The following is a 23356-nucleotide window of genomic DNA, read 5'->3' on the forward strand; positions in this document are numbered from 1 at the left end:
ATAGCACTGGGAGAAAGCAGAAGAAATAGATTTTTCACAGATTATCTCTCATACCATACTGTCACAACATAATGACAGTTTTAATAAATATGTGAAAACAATTATAAAAGTTACTGCAGCTTTAATTTGACTTAGGCGAGGGCAAGTCAGGAGGTATGTGGGTTAGAGCTGCTGCTGACTGACTCATCTGTTAAGTGTGGTAAAAAGTACAGGGACAAGTTAAATGTATGTCTTGGGTGTTACTTCCGGCAGCTAGCGGAAGTAGCATTATTTCATTGTAATTTGCAGGGTTTTTTGCTAATCTATATTCATGATAGAAGTTACATCTCACTTTTTGGTCATAATACAATATTTAACTTGTTTTCGGACACACCGTCTGCTATCAGAGAGCTGCTCAGTACAGATTATCGTAATTGTGAGTTTAATCACGGTGAGTTACAGGAACAAGATCGTTAAGTTTTGTAACGGAATGACCGTGAATTAGCAGCGCTGCTAGCAGCTCGTTTCTCTGAAGAACTGACTGTAATAAAGACGAGAAAAGCAGAGAAAATCTGAGATCTGTCATAGATCTGAGTTGTGCCGACAGTATGAAACACCAGAACTACACAATATCAGCTTGGTGTGATGTGAATTTTATTTTTTGTTTGAATTTAAAAAATAATGAAGCTCATGATCTGAGTATTTATCATATTGGGCCTGGAAATTTTATTTATAAGACAAAATAAAATATCTGGATTTATTTAATCCATCAGAACCAGAACCGTGAGGTTCTGTTCAAGGTTCTCCGTTGCTTAATGTTGCTGCAGATCAGCAGAGAAATAACCGCAGCTGCTGCACTCCAGATCTTGCACAACAGCAGAATTTCCCCACTGGATTAGAACCGAACCGAATCACACATTAACCTATCATTGAGAGCAACTTGCCACTGGAAAGTGCCGTAAGATGCCCTTGTAGAGCTTGAGTAACTGTCGTGCTGTTTGTGGCTGTACTCTAATAATCAGACCATATTTAGTTAGTGGCTGCAGCAAGTTCAAGATAACCCACATCTGCATCTGAAGCAACTGAGACAGTGAAGTACCTACATATGCTTGTGCGGGTAGCTACATACGTTAATGCGACTTGAAGAAATGCGGCCATTTCTTCAAGTTGTCATTCATCCCCTCAATAGCTGTAGGTTGCGGTAAACCGATATTGTCACATTTAAGCTTTGATCGCTGATGTTCCCACATAAAAAGGCTATGAAATTATAGCCTAAAAGCTCTGACAAAAACCGGTTGGCGTTAGGGTAACATGTAAACAAATGGCAGTTCCGGCTTGCGGCAGAGGTCGCGCCAATAATTCACGCAAAGCATCATGGGGCGTAGGAATAAGGTGAATACCGCGCCCATGTCCGTATGAATGAGGTAACACGGTCTGTTGGGAATGTTGCCATGAATATCGCTTGTTTATAACATCTTGTTGACAGTTTACATTCATAAATAGAACCAAATCTTTTTGGTTAAGTTGTTTTAATTCTGGAATAGTCACACGTCTAATATTTTACTGCTAACTTTGTCTAAAAGTTAGCTACTCTAGCCACAATGTTGTATTTCATCACAAGTAAATGAAACGGCAGCAAAATGAGCCTTTTTTGTTTAAAGTGTAACGTCAGTGTGAGCAATGGCCACACTCTACCATACTGATCATACTCTACCTCTTAACATGTATATTATATTATATTATATTATATTATATTATATTATATTATATATTCAGGAGAATGAGTGCTAGAATAGTGACGCTGTTGAAGAAAGGTGAAGAGACTGATGAAGCTCTGGTGAGGTCTTCAGTTAGTTTATTGAGTATTAACCAGTTTTAATTTCTTTAAAACTAAACTATTTTATTACGAGAAGAGCAGGTCAGGGAAGACATAGGAGAGCCAAGTAAAGCTTCAGGGTGTGAAGATATAAAAAAAACTATAGAACCAGAAAGGAGAACAGGTGAAGACTGATGTCAGGTTGATTTTCTTTTAACTTTTCTTTTTTTTTTCATTACTGCCACACTATTTATAAGGGTAAAGGTTTATGAGACAATCAGAAAAGGGCTTGAGGAGAGGTTTAAAAATACAGTAAATGAAAGCAAACTTTTGCTGTAGGAAATGGGTTATGCAGTAAATAGAGTTGAGATGTATAATAATGTATACATCTGAAAATCAGTTAAAATTCTCATTCTGTATGATATAAACATACTTTTTATACTTAGCTAATTTACATTCCTATACTGTAAATTACTGTAGTATCTGTTGTAAATACATGAATCCATGCAGGGACATCAGGATGCAGAGAGTCAGAGTGCAGCAGAGACACAAACACATTACTGTAGATATTTTAATTAAATGTTTGTGGCCAACATGATAGGAGAAAAAAACATTTAGGCTTTTTTGCATCAGTTTGTTTTTCAACCTTTTGAGAGCCATGGCTTGTGTTTGACAGGAAAGGGAAACATGAAGTTACTGAAAGCAGGGCTGGAAGATGAGTCCATCAACCATCAAACAACCATCCAATTCTAGCCAAGTAACCAATGTTGAAAATGTGTCATTGAATCAATGTTGTTTTGTGGTTCAAATCTAATGAATAAAATGCTGATGTCTGATCAACGTCTGATCAATGTATGTTGTTTTGCCACACATCTTCCCCTCTTCTCCTCCTCATCGGAGCTCTGGGTGAGAGCATTTTATTTCTTATCACATTTTAACTTAAGCACTGTAGAGGATAGAGGGTGGTGATTCCTTTCTGTACATTTTCTTACTCGTCCATAAAAATTCTGTTTTGTGTGATATTTTGACACAAAACATCCACAACTTACTTCAAGGAGTGAAGCGGTCCACCCCCACTATTTACATGAGTGGAATGTTCCAACCACAGAGCCACTTCGCTGTTGGCTTGTTTGCAAAAGATTTTAATCCAATGTTGAATTATGATCACAAAGGTTGTGTCAAACTTGGGTTACCCCAACTTGTACTGTACCGTTTCCCTGGTTCATACAGCACAAAGCTTAACCTCATGGATGCTGTTCTTCCATGGACAATAAACTGTTGTTCTGACAGTCAAAAAGGAGTCAAATATGTTTAAAGATCTATTCCCCTTTTCTGAAATAAAATGTTATATCAATCCCATGTTGTCATTTTTAACCTTTTGTACACACAGTTTTGGTAATATGTTAATGTAAGATACTTTCGAACAACATATACCCATGATGCACATGATACTCATCATCTGCCAATAAAATAGTGTGTTTAACACCAGTGAAGAAACTTTTAGTGGCATGTTATGATGTAGACCTATCAGCAATTTTTTTTTTACATAAATCCTTAGCTTCCATCCATCCATCCATTTTCTGTTCACCCTTGTCCCTTATTGGGGTTGGGAGGGTTGGTGGTGCCCATCTCCAGCTAACGTTCCGGGCGAGAGGCGGGGTTCACCCTGGACAGGTCACCAGTCCAGGGTGACCTGGACAAAACCTTAAACAGCTAGTATTTGTGTTTTGACAAATACTAGCTGTTTCCATGTCCCCCTCTAGGGGACATGGGGAAACATTTTCTTTTGCGTTCCCTTGCAGTAAGTTTTGTTATCCCTCGCAATGTACTTACTGTAATATTTGCTGGTCTATTTTGTATACAGTCACAAATGTTGATTTAAAATTTCAAATATATAATAATAATAATAATAATAATAATAATAATAATAATAATAATAATAATTTGCAGGGCAACACAGAGACAGACAGGACAAACAACCACACACACCTAGGGACAATTTATAAGAACCAATTAACATGACAGTCATGTTTTTGGACTGTGGGAGGAAGCCGGAGTACCGAGAACCCACGCATGCACAGGGAGAACATGCAAACTCCATGCAGAAAGACCCTGGGCCGCGAATCAAACCCAGAACCTTCTTGTTGCAAGGCAACAGCTCTACCAACTGCTCCACTGTGCAGCTCCTCCTTAGTTTTAATTCAATATAAAATCAACCCAGATTGTGCATGTAGATCCACATTCAGAAGATGGTTAACTCAACATTGATTCCTAACATTGATTCAATATAAAATCAACATAAATATGCATGCAGATCCACATTCAAATGATGGTTGAATCAACGTTGATTCCTAACTGAATCAATGTAACATCAACACAAATATGCATGCAAATTGACATACAGATGAATCAACATTGATATGGTGTCAGTTATGATTGAAACCCTAACGTTGATTCAACATGCAAGTCATTATTTCGTTTCAACGTAATTGGCTTCAACGTAGATTCAATGTCTCTGCCTGACATTGTTTCAATGTTTTTTCACTCCTATTGTGCTATCTGGGGTCTTCAGTCTGGTATATCGGTCTCAACTAATCTCTCTTTTGGAAGAGCAATTTTGTTCGCAGAGACTTCAGTATCCATTTTGTTTGTTGTTTTGTTTGTTAATTTTTGATATTTACAATGTTTTCCAGGTCTAATGCTAAATGAAAATTGATTGATATTTGAGAATGTGTACTTGCATTATTATGCCATTAATCTTATGTTATTTGAAAATGGTCTCAAAATAACAATATTGTAATTTATCGCATGACAATTTACCATCCAGAAAAATGTGTTGCATCTTTTTCACAAGTAACATTACATGAAAACCTTTGGAAAACTCAGTCAGCCTTTAATTAATTATTTTTTATCAAGCTGGACTTACGGTAGTATTGAGGTAACATTATTTTCAGCTGCCACCACAGCATGCTGTGACACAGAAACACTAAATATAAAGCAGATATTATTGCCATGTACAGTGTCCTAACAGCCATGGTGGCTAGGGAAGGTCATCATGTGCTTGTCAGGTCATAGTGGAATGTGTGTTCCAGAACAATTTCACATCACCATTAGTGACACATGCTTCCAAATTACAGACATTACTGTCTGCAAGACAACAGCTGGCTGTTCAGTTTGATACACAACCAGGAAACATTTGCTTTTGTAAAGACCGGAACAGCAAGTGCTGATAATATGCTAAGTAATAAGTGTGTTTATTACCAAAGCTCTACTAAACTCATCAGGTGTTAATTGAATAATTTTCCACCACTGAGTACATGTGTAAAAAAACAAAACCTTAAACAGCTAGTATTTGTGTTTTGACAAATACTAGCTGTTTCCATGTCCCCCTCTAGGGGACATGGGGAAACATTTTCTTTTGCGTTCCCTTGCAGTAAGTTTTGTTATCCCTCGCAATGTACTTACTGTAATATTTGCTGGTCTATTTTGTATACAGTCACAAATGTTGATTTAAAATTTCAAATATATAATAATAATAATAATAATAATAATAATAATAATAATAATAATAATAATAATAATAATAATAATACATTTTATTTCAAAGGCACTTTTCTGGCACTCAAAGACACCGTACAAGAGTAAAAAAAAAAAAAAAACAGTGACAAAAACAAATAAAATGTAACAATTAAAAATAGATAAAAATAAATACAACAAAACAATGTTATCTATATAAAATCTATGTAAAATCAGGCAAACCAATTGTGTCATGTGGAAAAGGCAGATCTAAAAAGGTGTGTTTTGAGCTCGGTTTTAAAATGTGATAATGACTTTATGTTTCTAAGGTATGGTGGTAATGAGTTCCAGAGTTGGGGAGCAGAGCGACTGAAAGCTCTGCTCCCCATGGTGGTAAAAACAACCCTTTAAACCAGAGGTCCCCAAACCTTTTCCTGTGAGGGCCACATAACTTTTCCCTTCTTTGGTGGGGGGCCGGAGTCAGTTTGTAACAGAAAAAGTGACGATTGTAGGAGTGCCTAAATGTAAAAATGTATTGTTTTCCAGAAAGCACAATCAAATAACCCTCTCTGGGTTCTTCACAGAACAAAAGTCAGGAAATAAATAATAACACTATTAATGAAATAAATAATAACCAAATAACCCTCTCTGGGTTCTTCACAGAAAAAATCCAGGAAGGATTATAGTCCGTATTTTCCGAACTATGAGCCGCACTGGACTATAAGCCACAACCCCAAAGTTTTTTTGTTTTTTTTAAACCAGAAAACATACACATATAAACCGCAGATATCTCTGCCGCTCCAGGTTTTCCACAACGATGCAGCAGCAGCAGAGGGGGATAGACACCTCAAATTTGAGTCATAACAGGTCAATTGAATTCCTCCTTCCCTGGGAGGATATCACATTATCACAATTATTAGGGTTGAAAAAGAAAACGTTGCCAAGTTTAGATTTAACTGAACTGATTACAGTAGTTTCCGAACGATAACTGTAACAGTAAAAGTGCTGATCCTTCGTGTTGCTACTGGCATGTGTTAAATGAAAATGGGCACTTTCTTCTTCTTTAGATTTCAACAGCAGCTTGCATCCATTATTGTCGCACTACTGCCATCTACTGAATCCTAATATTTATACCTCAAATTCTCATAATGATCCCAGTATTATAAAAGAAAAAACAAAAAATCTTCTTTTCCCCCTCAATGCTATTTAACTGATCAACAACATTCTCAAATTTCAATTCCCTATTAATACCTAATTCCGTTTTAATGGGCACTTTCTTCTTTTATTTCCAATTTTGACTTCCAATGTTTCACTTCCTGCTAAAGAGCCCCCTGGTGGTTGAAGAAAAATCCACATATAAGTGGCTTATAGTCCGGAAAATACGGTGTATGAAAAAAAATCTGAATGCTCTCTGGTATTGTTCAGGGGGCCGGACCAAATGTGGAGGCAGGCAGGATCCGGCCCGCGGCCGTAGTTTGGGGACCACATTCAGACCAACACAAAAGAGACTCAACCAAAACTATCAGAAACTGTCAAAACTGTCAGATGACTTATTAGTCATCTGACGATAATGACTCAGAAATAGTCCATATAGTTTGGATGTATTTTTTTCTTCCTTTCCTATGAAAAGTTTATGTTTATATCATAGGTTTGTGGTGCATTTCTATCCTAAAGTAAAATATATAAAACTTCAGATATTTCATGAAACTTTAACATACAAGGATAAACCTTACGAAAGTACGATGGCCACTGTACTTTCTGTAAGGCTTACAGTATTCAAATATGAAGCATGAACTCATTAGTACATTATTGTAAGGTAGCCCAAAAAAAAAAAAAAAACAGCCAATGTGCTTCCTGGGTAAAAATGAAACGAGAAACGCGGCCCAACCCCGCTAAACAGTTTCCAGAATCGCAGGTGACACACGTGAGGGGCCCGGTCATTGGCAGCGGTCATTGGCACCGCCCCCCGGCCCGACGCTGACTTGTTCCGCTAGTGAGCAGAGACTCAATTAATCCCAGAATTTGTCTGTCATTCAGGTTGTTTTAGTCAGGCTCTCCCTGTCCATCATTTCCCGGATGATCCGTCCCGCTGTGTCTTTGTTAATGTCAAATTAATATATTTGCTGTGAATGACGTCGAGCTTCGCGTTGCGCTCTAGAAAACTGCAAACATCGAGGCTAATATGAACAGCACATGAAAACAGCTACGAATGAACGAGTCCGTAAAGTTGTGCAACTAAATGCCATTATAATAATTAATATTAAGATAAGTGTCACAAATCTGTGCAGAAGGATATCTGAGTCGTGGAGGACGAGCTCTGTGCGCTGCGCTCTGACACCAAGCGCAGGATCGTAATGCAGAACCTGGAGGCTGGGGCGGGGGGAAGAAGGGGATCTAAAATCCTAAAAAATAGTGGAACACACAAAAACACACAAATTACTAAAGTTTTTTTTGTACTGTTGTAACCATTAAACAATCTCCCCTTCAGTTCAACATTATAAGTGGAGATAAATTGTTGATGTTACCATTATAAAATAACTTGCAATTAAGTATTGGCAAAGCTCAATGTAATTTTCACAGGTGGTGGAGCGTTGTGTTGTTAGCAGCTGCTGAACGTTCTAAAAAAGTTACTTTTAATGTTAAAAGTAAAGTTTAAAGTTACTTTTATTTTCCAAATCAAGTAGTCAGTAATTTAAGTTACTTTTTCAAGGAATAGTCAGTAATCTGATTAAAGTTACTTTTTCAAAGTAACTATGCCATCCCTATTCGCTAATATGCAACAGTTCTCAGGAACATAAGACTGAGAAATTGTATTTTTAGATCAATAGAATTAAGGATTTTTCAAACATGCATGAAAGAATCAAAGCAACACTATGGTAGAATTTTGATGCACTGTTGTTTCACTAAATTTTAATTACTATTGTTCAAAAAACAAAAAACCTCAACATAATAAGAAATGTTAGTGTTTTCTCCATTGTTTGTGGCAAGGGAACTTGAATACATGTCAGTATATATGTATTGTTTACCCTGCTGCCATAGGGAGACGGTACAGCAGTATAAAGACATATACACTAAAGCAGTGCTTTTCAACCACTGTGCCGCGGCACACTCTAGTGTACCGTGAGTGATCGTTAGGCGTGCCGTGGAAATTATCCATTTTCACCTACCGTATTTTTCAGACTATAAGCCACTACTTTTTTCCTAAGCTTTGAACCATGTGGCCTCTAGCCCGGTGTGGCTTTTTGGTGGATTTTTCTTCAACCACCAGGGGGCTCTTTAGCAGGAAGTGAATCATTGGAAGTCAAAATTAGAAATCAAAGAAGCAGGTGCTAATTTTAATTTAGAACAAGCACATGCTAGCAGCAGGCACGACAGAGGAATGTTTTCAAACTCATATGATGCAGCTTCTAAGTTGAGGAGTATCGATCTGGCAGTACAGGAGAGAAATAGAGCCGCTGCACGTAAACTCAGCGTGAACGAAACCGGATTTGGAGACGGAGAACTGCGTCCTTAATATATCCAGCAGTTATTAGGACGCAGCCCTCTGCTGGGTCCTTATGGGAAACCGAGAACGGCACAGAGAGCAGCGGCCTGTAGCCCGGTGCAGCTGATATATCTAAGTTTCCAGAGGGGAGGGGGCTTTCAAAATATTTGAAGGTGCGGTTTATATATGGTGCACTCATAGTCCGGAAAATACAGTAATTGGTCTTAAAAGATTTTTTGAAAACAAATTAATTATCTGCAAATAATTAATTATTTAAATAATTCAAAGATGCAAATTATCTGCCATCTTTGAGTGTCTTTGCTGTAGTAGTGACTAGCGGCGTAATGATGTAATTTTATTATCACAGTAGGTACAGAGCATTTTACATTAAAACAAGAGAATTAGTGATGCATGAATGTTACTATCACACACGACAGAGTTGTGGCACTGTTCAGGTGTATTTTTGAAGTGGACATGTTAAGTGCAATTTGAAATAAGAAATGTAAAATATGATAAAAAATAATTTTTTGTTGTTTATTTGATTCCTATTCAAGATATTTTGATAAGAATGATTATATATGTAATATAGGCGGCTACAGAGTATCTTTGTTTAAATTTTTTGGTTGGTGGTGTGCCTCGTGATTTTTTTCAATAAAATAACGTACCTTGGTGCACTGGTTGAAAAACACTGCACTAAAGAACAGTTTTTTCCCATTGACTGTTAGAACTGCCAATTCAGCCACACATTATTGTGTCTACCCTTCTGTCTTGTGTTTTTCCATCATCGTTTTCATTGTTAATACAGTAATACCACAAAATACAAAATATTGTGATAAAATTGTGATAAAAGTCTATATTGCCCACGCAGGACAATATAAACATATAAGTGTGTTTTTAATGACGTACCTCGATGTTTTCAATGAGGGAATAACATCATAACAGCTCAAAAAAGTCAATTACATAAAACCTCTACCTTCCCTGGCAAATTTAGATTTGTAGTAATCCTTTAATTTTACCAACACATTTCTTCTGACTAGAAGTAATATGTTTTTTCAAGTGGCCCAGCTGGAGTCCTGACTTCCATAGATAATCTGTTCAAAGATCAGGGTGATGGCCTGGAGGCCTTCCAACTTCAAAGACTTGAAGCTGACTACCAAATCAAATTTGTTACATGACTGCTAGAAACACACAGAAAGCTGGTCTGTGTTCATAAGAAACAAGCTTCTGTGTTGAATATAAATAATTCTGAACTTAACTGTAGGTTCAGTGGAAAAAGAAGGAAACGGTCTGAGACAGACATGTTTCATCTGCCACCTTTTTGCTGAGCTTTACCCCTCGGCATGTGCCACACTTTTCAAGTCAGTCCACCATCAAGCTGCCTCTTTCCCCGGTATACCGTTCAGCATAGTAGTTCTAATTATAGAGTAGGCACTGTCATGCAGAACAAAACGGAACAGATTGATTTACAAAGCACTGACACGTGGGCACGAGCAAGAAGAACTCTGTAACCTTGTAATCCAGGGCGTTTAAGATAGCTAAACATAGATTTTAGAACAGTTAGAGCAATCGTTGCACAGTGTGAAAGAAAACAGAAACCTGGCAGATCTGTTTCTTTATTCTAATGAAATAAGTGTTTTATTAAAGTGCTGAAAGCTTTCTTTATTGACATTTCTGTCATAATTAAAACAACAATGAAGCCTTTAAATTCCCAACAGGCTGCAATGGTTAATTAAACCATCACATGGAGAATTGTAGAGAAATTAGACAAAAATTATTTATAAGCATATTAAAAAAGATGCTTAAATCATCAATCAAGCTTTTAAATTCCCACGGTTAGTGTAAAAGGAAAAATCCTTTTAGACTAAATATTGTTTCCTCTCATTCCAGCCTCCATTTTGTCCTTCCTCTTTAGCATGACCTCTGATACAACTTCAGGGGCTTTTATGGATATTCAAGTTGTGCCTAAAATGTTAATTTCCTGTTTACGTAATAATGACAGAACATCTGAAGATATTCTGGGCTAATTTCTGCCATTTTCAATAGTTTAAGTACATGACATCAAATTGGACGTTAGAAGCATTAAGTCTAATTTTCAAGTTCGGCCTGTGGGGATTTTATTGATTGATGATAATGCCCAGGTTTTCATCTTTTTTGGGGGATCAAGAAGCATTATTAAAATGACTGCAGCGATGCCTGGAGTACGGCAGCTTTTCTTCTCCGGGAGCTGCTGGTTCAAACCGAATGGCGGGACGAGTGTTGCAGGAGTATTTATACAGGTGAGCGGATAGACTGAACACGGTGGGCGGCTGTGCCATAGTTGATGCTTATAGTGTAAGTGTAGCTTTATGGACGAACCGGAAATGAATTTCATATCATCCCGGTCTCAACAAATGTGTGGCAGAGCGCATCGCAATGTTACGTAACTGGTAGATGAGTTTCTAGGCGTGTCGAACGAAGGTGTGAAATCCTGTTGCCAACATAAACACAAAAGCTATAAATGGCAGGGCAAGGTGAGTGTTCATCTATTAGATTGACTGAAGATGAATGCATAAACTAAAAGCATTTGTAAAAGACATTTTTTTATAAATGTATTTCTGAGCCCACCTCTTTATTATTAACATGAATATAATTTCAGATTCTTGTATAACTTTTCTTCTGGTCAACTTACAAAGTGACCTATTATTGGTACAGGTTAATTTTCTAAACTACAGAAAAGTAACTGTTAGGGATGCTCAAATATGAAAAATTGGACTGATGTTGATATCCAACAGTAACACTGGTGTAATGCTAGATTTACCAATATTTTATTTGATCATATTTTTATCTGATTTCTCAATTAATCATCAGAATAATTGATAGATTACCTGATTACTAAAATATTTATTTACAACAGCCCTACATTCATTCCTACACAACACACACGTGAAGAATGTAGGACAGTTTTTCTCCTTAATGTACAAAAGCAGCTAAGATAAACATTTTACTTGGCTTGTAGCTAATAGCATCATTAGCTAAAAATAAGAAAAAAAATGTAGCTTAATATTTAGCTATCAAACTCGATTTCTACTCAGAAGTTGCAATTTCTGAGTTCGAAATAAAATAATATATCCGAACACACAATGAATTTCAAAGTCAAACCCCATTTAATATCCGAGATATCTGCCACTAGTTTCAAACTCATGAATATTCAATGAACATTTTTGGCAGTTTGCGTCTGATTAAATGAGAGGCAAACAGTATTATTTATGAACATGATTTTTTTGGTGTTGTACTACCAATAATTGATATAAATCAACTTCTTTCCTTTTGTGGTGATAACAGTCAATGAATTACATGTGAATTAGTCAAAACTCACTGTTTTCTGGCATGTGCTCTTTCTGAAGTAGTGAAAAACTAATTTCTCAGCTGAGTTAATATGTCATAACAAATCTGTAGCACACCTTTCTCTCCACCTACATGCTGGTTTGTGAAGCCTGTCTTGTAACGGATTCACTCCATTTAGCATGTTCCAGATCCATGGCAGTGTGAGTGACAGCTAACAGGAAGGCTAGCGCACACATTGTAGCCTGGGCTTTTCCTACCATGAAGAGTCAAAATATTCCAAATGACGTATGATTAATGAGAAGTAGTTGTAATTACAGGTGATAGGAATTCATCTGTGAGATCACAGAGGAGAGGTAAGGCTTAAAGCGACCGGCAGAGCTAATTCAACATGTGTTATTCAGTTTCACAAACTGTGCAGCAAACAACAGACTTCACCATTTGATTTGATCCAGTGAAAACCTTTGTGGGATGAAAAATCCTTTTAGACTAACCGCACTGTCAAATATTGTTTCCTCTCATTCCAGCCTCCATTTTGTCCTTCCTCTTTAGCATGACCTCTGAAACAACTTCAGGGGCTTTTATGGATATTCAAGTTGTGCCTAAAGTGTTAATTTCCTGTTTACGTAATAATGGCAGAACAAGACAGACGGACATAAAGTATGTCTCAGCGGCAGGACCAATCTACCTCTGTAATGTAAACCATAGCTAGGTATTAATAAAAACCAGTGAGCATCATTATATCACTGCGAGCGATTTCAACATTTGCTCGCCTCGGTGCTTCTGCTGCACAATTTACCAGTCTACTGGAAAACATCTGGCTTGGACCGCATCCATCCAGTGAGCAAATGAAGCTGTGAAGCTAAACAAATGAAGAACAGAAAGATAAAAAGAAGTGATCCAACATAAAAATGTTGAAGGTGATGTAAAATTAAAAGGAACGTTTCGAAAACATTCAGCTGTCAGTGGAAATTCCTTCCCCTCTCAGCTAGAGTTCCTAACTAAGCCCTGATCACATTCTGACCACTCCTCTCAGCTGTTCAGAGCAGCAACAGCAGCCATCAAACATGGTTCAACAGTCGGTAACATCTTTCATAATATAAATCACAAGAACCCTTTTCAAATCGTTTTATTTTTACATTTAAAGTGATCAAATCTGGATTTCTTATGTCAGGTTTTGCTAACTGGCTGTGAGTAGTTCCTCCTCTTGTGAAAAATTCCACTCAAAAGACAAAAGTCTGTGGAACATAACAATGTTGGTTTACAGGTGATTGATACCTACATATGGCAGAAAAGTGAGGGTTGAGGAAATGGGCTGACCAGACTTTTAACGTCTTTGTTTGGGCTAAATTTGGATGGGACTTATGGGCTAAATAAAACCTCAGGTTACATTGTATGAGCTAAATAAAAGACAAGGACTGGCCAAACTGAAATATGGCTAATGTTTACACAGCAAAATCTTATCTGAAGTAGATAACTTTTTGGCATCTTTAGTTAGTATAAAAAAAAGTTTAGTCAAAGATCTGAAGGTGTCAAAACCAAAACAGTTTCACCATTTTGAAAACTACAATCTTCAAAATATTCATGTTATCTTATTGATTTTCACACCACCTTCAATATGCAAGATAATTACTCTGTGTAGAAATTCTGAAATGTTCCATTCTCTAAACATGTTCCATTCTCTAAACATGTTTCACAGGGAAGATTATTGGTGGTGCACTGCCTCCAACGGTTGTTTTCTGTTAAGATAATCATTAGTTACTGTGTAAATAACCCTTAAAGGTTCGAGAAATAACATCTGAAGATATTCTGGGCTAATTTCTGTCATTTTCAATAGTTTAAGTACATAACATCAAACTTCCCCCCACCCCACTGTGCTGGGCACTGTTCATCAGCTGGCTGAAAGACTTCCAGCATACTTTACTCCAGGGGTCCCCAAACTTTTTCCTGTGAGGGCCACATAACTTTTCCCTTCTCTGGTGGGGGGGCCGGAGTTAGTTTGTAACAGAAAAAGTGTGACGATTGCAGGAGTGCCTAAATGTAAAAATATAGTGTTTTCCATAAAGCACAATCAAATAACATTCTCTGGGTTCTTCACAGAACAAGTCAGGAAATAAATAATAACACTATTAATGAAATAAATAATCAAATTACCCTCTCTGGGTTCTTCACAGAAAAAAATCCAGGAAGGATTATAGTCCATATTTTCCGAACTATGAGCCGCACTGGACTATAAACCACAACCCCAAAGTTTTTTTTTTTTTTTTTTAAACCAGTAAACATACACATATAAGCCACAGATATCTCTGTCGCTCCAGGTTTTCCACAGCGATGCAGCAGCAGCAGAGGGGGGCGGACACCCAACATTTTAGTCATAACAGGTCAATTGAATATCCCATTTATTACATTGAAAAAGAAAAAGGTACCAAGATTAGATTTAACAGAACTGATTACGGTAGTTTCCGAACGGTAACTGTAACCGTAAAAGTGCTGATCCTTTGTGTCTGCTACTAGCATGTGCTAAATCAGTAGTCCCGAACCTTTTAATTACAGCGGACCGGTCAAGACTTGGAAATTTTGTTGCGGCTCGGGGGGGGATGGTCAGATAAGGCTTCTATATGTTGGTGTTTCCACTAAATCCTGAATATGCCCAATTTGGGTTGTCTTCGCCCTTTTATCGCAGCCTGTGGGGTTTTCCCTGACTTGGAACGAGAATACAAACTGTTCAATGTGACAGGTAGCCAATCAGAAAGCGCGGTGACGCAAGAACAAAGGGGAATCCCAAACAGCTGACATATCGCACAACTGAGAGTCCGGTGGATATCGGAGATGATGTGTGGAAATGTTTCTAAAGGTCATTATTATGTTTATTCAGTTAAAAATGTTAACTATGAAAAAACATAGTCACCTCCAAATTATAGTGCAGCAAATAGAGCGGCTGCTCCCGTCGTCTTTTATCCACCGCCTTTTCTTTTTGTTACGTCTTTTATCTCTTAAATGACTCTACAAACTATCACTATTGCTTCTACATCGTCATCCGTGTTTGGTTATTCTAAATTCCCGCTATGTTGGGGTTTTTACTGGATTATCCTCTGGAATCGTGATGTTCGTGACTGGAATCGGTTTGTGTTGCTCCTGCCTTGGACACACGAACCGATCGAACCTGTTGTACTTTTATCAGCTCTGTGGTCACAGAGGTTTGGAGAATCGGCCGACGATCTTAAATCTTTCCGTCTAAACCAGACTTCAGTCTCACAAGCTCTACTCATCTCCTCTCGACCACTGCCCAAACGCTCTCCGACTCTGGTCGCTATGGTAACGTTTACATATCCCTTCAAAATAACAGAAGCACCACAAAAATGAACATTTTACTTTCGTGAAAATTTTAACTCACGATGACGACTAACGGGAGCCCTGAGCTTGTTTCTCTGCAACGAGACGGTCCCATCTGGGAGTGATGGGAGACCATGACACCCGAAGTGTTGCTTATATCCACAGCCTGCTTGGTCTCTATGTGGCAAAGCAGCTTGAAGCTTCATTGCCTCATTAGCAGCCGGTCGCCGCATGTTACGCAGAGCGGGCTTATAATGTGGGACTCGCATATCGGTCCAATTCATTCTCCTATCTCTTATCTGGGCCTTTTCCCCTTTGCAAAGAAACTTTCCAAAGGCATCTGATCTGTTTCTTACTCATTTTTCTGCTTGTGGGCTCAGTGTTGGCCCGCAAGTAACAGACTTCCAATAATTCACTTCCTGCTAAAGAGCCCCCTGGTGGTTGAAGAAAAATCCACATACAAACGGCTTATAGTCAGGAAAATACGGTAGATGAAAAAAAATCTGAATGCTCTCTGGAATTGTTCAGGGGGCCGGACCAAATGTGGAGGAGGGCCGGATCCAGCCCGCGCGCCGTAGTTTGGGGACCCCTGCTTTACTCTGTAATCAGACAAATTTGGCTGTCTGGAAATATTTCTGATCTCAGAAGAGCATCAAAGTTCCTGGTGTAGAAAGTGAAGGTGGAGCTGCTCACACAGTTTGAAAATTACAACAAGCATAGCAACTAGGACTGTAATAATTCATCAAAAGATTCAAGAACCTCAACTTCTAAAGTTCCTCTGTGCATATTATCTGCTGCAAGGCTCCGTTGTTTTTCTATTTAGCACACTGTGTTCCGGCCAGACAATTATTTGTATTGTGCAACGCTTTCACCGTCACCGATGAGATACTGACAAATGCCAAGTGCTATTAGCAGCTGTGGATGGAGGCGGTGAGGGAGGGACAGAAAGAAGCGCTAACGAAGAAAGAAACAAAAACTGTTAAAAGTGTGGGGTCACTAAGCTACGTTTGTGAAATGCTAACGGGACATTTTTGTTGTTGGAACTTTTATCTGTGTTACTACAGAATCTGGGATCTCATGGACAAAAAAATACATTTTGGCTAACATTACATGTACTTGATCAGGAAGAGTAATAATGTGAAAAAAATAGATTAGAAATACCTATTAGAAAGTTTTCTCATACTTCAAACTTCAGTCTAAAAGTGACGTTTGAATTGTATCGCATTTTAAGCAAAATTATTATTTTTTAAAAATGGAACTCAATTGATTTTTGCTAGCATTTCTTTCATATAGAGCAGTGTTTCTCAACCTTTTTCGGCCCAGCGCCTCCCTAGCCTTTATCCAGGTCCCTCACCGCCCCCCACCAAAGAATTTTCAGGCTACTTTGCACCGACTAATATTTTATTATTAATATTACTATCACTTGTAGATGTTTTGATTTTTATGCTTGTTTCTGTATTTATCATCAAAAATAATTTGCCAGAGAACAAAAAAGTCATGGGAATAGAAATTATTTTCATAGGCGTCTATGAAAAAATGCAATGAACATTCAAGTTAAAATTAGTAGGCCTAACAGCAGCCAATCAGAGTGGAAAAAATATTCTTATTCCGTGTCATTTTCTAGTTGTTAAATATTGCACAAAATGACCAGATAAAAGATGTACAACATGCCAGTTTAAACTTTGAACTATTTTCAAAACAACTGAGCTCTGCAACATTAACATGGATAGAACTGTAACTACATTAATCATAACTCTTCTTCTCTTCAGTGTTTCTGTTGGTTTCTGGTGGTGCAGCTCTATGCTGCCTTCAGGAGAATGGGACATCAGAGTATCATCCATAAAACTTCACCCACAAGGCATTTATTGTGCAAACCAGAGCTTTCAGTGGAAAAACAAAAGTTCCAGGTCCTTTTAATGCCATACAAATATGAAACAGAAACATGGATTATATCTTTATATAGACCTCTCTATTGATTTATAGATTCATAGTTTTACTGGACAGAAATTACAAAAAACAAATCTGGTTCTTAATCAAATCCTAATGAGTCAAATTGAAAATGTCACAGAGTCACTGAACACCACCATGACATTAACACTGACATGAAAAATAATATTGAAGAAATAAATATATCAAATCTAATTAAAAACATAAATAAGTGATCAGTTCTTTACTGTTATGGTCTTTAAGATATATTTAGTCTCAGTACTAGATGTGGTCTCAACAAACCCATGACATTTCAACAAAATTATTTTACCTTTTATCTGGAAATAGTGTCTGTTTATTCTTGCTATACAGTCCTCTGTATTAATTATTGCTCGAAAGGTCTTGCCATACCAGTTTATTCCTCTGTATTTACTTTAGTTTCTTAGTTTATTCTTGCATTTTGTTCTTTATTTATTTCCATTCAGTTTCATTTGATTAGTATTATCCTCTCTTGGTTTATTGCTATGTCCACCTTAGTTTCTTTCCTGTTGCTAGATTTATTTTATAGTTTATTGACCATCTGTAATCTTCACTCATCACCTGCTGCGCCGCCTAATCGTCATGTTTTCACATCATGTGTTGATTTTTCACTGTTCAGCGTCGGATTCTCTGTTTTTGTCATAATTCACATCTAGTTCGTCGCTCTGTTTTATGACCCGCTTCTCCCGTTTCAGAGTTTTGCAAAAATGTGCGCGTCTTTTTTTTTTTAAACCCCTAAGGTGCAGGGCGGTCGGGAAGCCTATCGATGGGGAAAAGGCAGACTGACATAAACCTTTTAAAACAACGTAAATAATTTCTGCATTCTGATTATTGAAATTTAAAAGTGCTGTGTTGTTCTATCACCCCCGTTTCATACCGGACCACTTACAGCACCGGTGTTAACGCTATAAAATGAACGCTCTCTATGGTGGCATCAACCGTGGAGGTATTTCTTTATTTAAATAGGCTCATTTTTCATAGGGATACACAGTGAGGGTATCGTGATTTTAGATACCAGTAGCAGGAGAACGGAGCTGTGCCAAGAAGCTAACAGAAGCTAACAAACACTGAATAGAAGAAGAACTGCCATCAATACAGTTGCAGCCAAGCATGGTTTAATGTTACACAAGACAGTTTTACCAAGTTGCTCAAAGTCTAAACTGGTATTGTTGTGCATTTAAGGTGTAAAGTTTAAACGCCCCCCCAAAGGCACCCCAGCGCCCCCCTTTTGTAAAAATGTCCGCCAGCGCCCCCTGCCGTCCTCTGAATGCCCCCTGGGGGGCGGTACTGCCCACGTTGAGAACCGCTAATATAGAGAATATGCAGCCTTAGCTACTTAAATTTGGTAGTAGCTTAAGTAGCTACCACCAAACCTTACAATTTGGTACTAAATTAATAGACAAAATAAATTGATAAATTACTTAAATGCTAAACTTTGTTTACAACAGCCCTATTAGCAAGATAGGAGCAGTAGAGTTAGAAAGTCCAGGCATAAATCCAAGAAATAATTTTTGACGATATTACAAAAATAGATGTTGGCAAAGATTTTCCATCACAGTTCCAATGAGCTAGTTATGTCAAACTTTCAGACCTCAGTGATGTTGGCCTTCAAGTTAATTGACATGCATAAGCAAAATTTTCGTTTTTGATGTTAAAAGTTTTAAGAGGTCAACTAGGGAAAAAAAAAATATTACAACAAACAAACAAAATTTATAAAAAATTAAGTGTGGTGCAAAATTTGTGCAACTAAAATTTTTTGTAGCACTTTTGATCGGCACCAAATTTATTTGATTTTGTAAATGTGGGGTGGCTGGTTGACCTTTGATGACCTCTGGAAATATTTATCAATATCTTCAAAATGACAGCAGCACCAAAAAAATTAATAAAAAATAAGTGCACAAACGTTTAATACAAATTTAATTTAATTTTAAGAAAATGGTGGGGGAGGGGGGAAAACCCCCAACAAACTCAAGTCTCAAATTCAAATGCAAGTCACATTTTTCTTATTTTTATGGATCCCTCATAAAAAAAATAATATGACGAAACTTGTGGTTGCAATGTAACTCTGTCCAAGTAGGAAGTTCAGAGGGGACAGGGCTTTCTCAGTCATGGGTCCTAAGTTATGGAATGACTTGCCTTTGCAGGTTTGAGAGGCCCCTTCACTGTCCACTTTTAAAGCTCGTCTTAAAACCCATCTATTTTACTTGGCTTTCAACTCCAGTGGGATCTAGTTTTAAATTGTATGTTTGTTTTTAAACTGTACGTTTTTATTCTTTTATTGTTATGTTGTGTTTTGATGTACAACACTTTGTATCAGCTGTGGTTGTTTTAAAGTGCTTTATAAATAAAGTTTGTATGGTATGGTAAGTAGTGGAACCCAGCTCTTGTGTATAGTATTGCAGTAAATATTTGACCCTTCCCCCACTCAACCCTACATTGGCTCCCCAGCTGGGACACAGGCACAACTGACACCCAGACAGACAAGGAACAAACTTCTGAAAACTACTTTTCCGAACCATCTTCCATTCTCAGCAGAGATGGAGATCAACTCAAAGACAGGGAGATCCAATAGTAATAACTACTAAAGGGTTTTTTTTTTCTTTTTTAAGTGACAATATGTTCAGAAATAGATTTTACAGACTGTTAAGGGTAGTCATGAAATCTTCGTGCGGGTCATAGGTCTTTGCCTGCTAAATGTCAGAGTTGAGGGAGAATGTTTCCTCAAAACTTTATGAGCTTAATAATAATAATAATAATAATAATAATAATAATAATAATAATAATAACAGAGGATGGAATGTTGTTGGAATTTAAGCATTTAAGAGGTACAACTCTCAGGGCATAAACTTTTACCTTGCACGAGAAAGCTACGGTCTTGGTGAGCGAGTCGATCCTCTCGCTGTACTCGGTTAATTTCTTCTGGTACTTGAGCGCCGTCATCTGCAGTTCACCGTGCACAGCCGAAAGCTGGGCCAGCAGCGCCTTCTCCCTCTGGTTGGCCCTGATCGCCTGCTTCTTCAGCTCCCTGTCCAGGACCAGCAGCCTGCACTGCAGCGCGCTGTTCTGCGCCTTTAGGGCTCTCACGCAGCAGTGACCGCTCGACTTCTGCTCCGGGTGCGTGAGCGTTAGCCCACAGCCGCCCTCGCAGATTCCCGCCGCCCGGTGCTCGCACGCCTCCCGCATGTGGGCGTCCAGGTCCCGAGCGCTCACTACCTCCTCGCAGCCTCTGTTGCCGCACTTGGCCGGAGAGAAGTCGCACGTCTCGGCGTGCTCGGCCAGATGCTGCAGCGTCACCACAGCGTCGCAGCCCCTGGCGTGATTGTCGCATTTGATCTCCAGCTTCAGGATGAGGTTCTTCAGCGGCAGGACGTGGTTGAGCTCCTTGGCGGAGATGCGTTGGCACTTAACGGGGCAGCTGCTCTGCTGGACGACCCAGGGCAGAACGCAGCCGGAGCAGAAGACGTGGCCGCACGGAGTCGTTAGTGGGTCCTCCAGGACTCTGTTGCACAAGTTGCATTTGAAGTCCGGGTCTACGGTCCCCTTGAAGCGGTCCAGCTCGAATCCCATTTCGCCGTTTGTCCCCCCACCCGCCCCAAATCCCCCAAATCCCCCAAATCCAGAAGTCAAACTCACGGGCTCCCCCCAACCCTCGGCAGGTCTTGTGTCGGAGGAGAAGCGGGGCGTTCAGTTAGTCATGGGTGGAGAGACTTACCAACTCTGCTCCTTCACAGACCAAAACTCTGCTAATTGAGTGGGACTTTTTGTTGCGTTTACGTGCGCCTCGGAAATAAGAAGGAAGTTGGGGAAACGTTTTTGAGTAAATAAAAAAAAGAAAAGAAAGAAAAACTGTGCTGTCGCTACTTTATTAAACAGAAGCACACGTGTTGCTTCTTTGAAGACTGATAAAAGTTTAATACAAAAATATTTAATTTTTAACCCAAAACTTTGCACGTTTAGAAGAGATTAGCAACAAAAAATTGTTTTAAGTCAATTTCATTGGAGTCTGAAAATTTTTTACGTGATTCATTCGTATAAAAAAGCATTAAAGTCAGTCTCTGCTACACTTAAAACAGGACTTTTTAACAACCAAAGTGCATACAGACCTCAAAGGCAACACTGATCAGAGCGAGAGTGTGTAGAACAGTGGTCCCCAAACTACGGCCCGCCTCCACATTTGTTCCGGACCCCTGAACAATACCAGAGCATTCAGATTTTTTTTCATATACACCATATTTTCCGGACTATAAGCCGCTTATATGTGGATTTTTCTTACGTATTTTAATGTCGTCGCAAAAATCGCAAAAGAAACGGCTCAACCGCGCCACCTAGCACCATTCAAAAGACCCTTTGCTATTCACTTACTTTATCGTAGAGACTTGAAATTCCTTACCCTTGTAGAGCTCCCCAAGACACTCAGAATTTACAATAAATGTTATAGTGCAAGTATGACAGGAAGTCGGCCATTTTGGATTGAAGTTATGATTTTGACCCAATTTTGGCCGTTTACGGCCGTCGCATTTGATCGAACTCCTCCTAGGGATTTCGATCGATCAGCTTCAAACTTGGTCAGATTGTTCATAAGGCATGGCCGATAAAAAGTTACCAAAACGGTGAGTTTTCGTGCATGCTGAAGGGGTGATACCAGGGGTCAAAGTTCACCTATTTGCCATGAAACATGAAAGTGTTACAACTCTTACACAAATGCACACAGACCCCTGACCCCTTTTTCCTAATCAAGATGAAGCTGTGTCCACAGACAGAAAACATGTTGGTGTGATGTGGATTCCCACCCTGTTTGGAGGAGGTGGGCGTGGTGGCGTGACAAAGTGACCTGTAACGCCGACACGGCGTATGGACACCATACTTTTGGCTCTAGCCGAGCTCCACCAAACTTGATATGAGTAATCTTGGTTGGATCCCTTACGATCCTATGTCGTCACAGTCTGACGTCATCTAAGCCCTGCCCCCTCAGAACAGGAACTGCTTTTTTTCCTTGGAAAGCTCAATCTCTGGCTCTCTCGACCTAATCAAGATGATTCTGTGTTGGATGACAGATAACAAGTTGGTCTCACTTGCTTTAAACTCCCAAGAGTTTTCAACGGAGGGCTTGGAAATGGCGGTGTGGAAAAGTGACCTGTACGCCGTCGCCATACATTTGCCTCTAAATTCCCGCTTCTGCTAAATTTTTGCTTTTTGATTTGTTTCCCTGTTCAAATGTTTAACTATTTCTATTTTTTCTGCTTTCCTTTACTGCTTATGGTTTTCTCTACTTTTTCTTGCATTTCTGCAGCAGTAATTCTGCAAATATATATTTTCATGGCTGTTTCGCTAACCCTATTACGTGCAGAGAGGTTCATAGCTGGTGAGGCTCCACATGTGTTAATTCATAGTTTTGATGCCTTCAGTGTGAATCTACACTTTTCATAGTCATGAAAATGAAGAAAACTCTTTGAGTGAAACTTTTGGTCTGTAATGTATATGACATAAGAGACAAAAAGCAGTAGAAATCCAAACCTGTGATTATTGCTCAAATGGATAATGACAACCCAAACAAATGAGAGGTTCATATTGAAAATGACAAAACCATTAACATTTCTGGATGTTGTTGTGCAGAAGAGAAGCATCAGAGCAGATATAAGAATGAAACAATAATTTCACCATAAAAAACAAAAAATGTATATATATATATATATATATATATATATATATATATATATATATATATATATATATATATATATTCCCACATATTACATAGCCTAAAAGATCTAAAAAAAGAAAAAGCCAGTTAGCGAGTTGCTAACATGTAAACAAATGGCAGTTCCGATTTGCGGCAGAAGTTATGCCCATAAATTATACAAAGCTTCATTTTCACCATATATATGCAAAATGTACCATTGTGCACTGTTTAATATACATAATAATGAACTGATAGCTCTTTC

General features: G+C 38.4%; 1 protein-coding gene across 4 annotated transcripts in view; it reads right to left on the reverse strand.

Annotated features, from left to right (window-relative positions):
- The window catches only part of pdzrn3b (PDZ domain containing RING finger 3b), a 208226-nt gene extending 187057 nt beyond the window's left edge, over positions 1-21169 (reverse strand). Inside the window, exon 1 of one of the 4 annotated variants that reach the window (XM_008410602.3) lies at positions 20268-21169. In XM_008410602.3, coding sequence (XP_008408824.1) covers positions 20268-20981 — 714 coding nt within the window. In that variant the 5' untranslated portion in view covers positions 20982-21169. The remainder of the gene's footprint in view (positions 1-20267) is intronic. The other 3 variants (XM_008410600.3, XM_081607527.1, XM_008410601.3) reach the window with 3 other exon arrangements.
- Between the last annotated feature and the right edge of the window lie 2187 nt (positions 21170-23356).

This window comes from Poecilia reticulata, chromosome 5 (assembly GCF_904066995.2).
Source record: "Poecilia reticulata chromosome 5, P_reticulata-male-v2, whole genome shotgun sequence".
In the NCBI taxonomy this organism is placed as follows: Eukaryota; Metazoa; Chordata; class Actinopteri; order Cyprinodontiformes; family Poeciliidae; genus Poecilia; species Poecilia reticulata.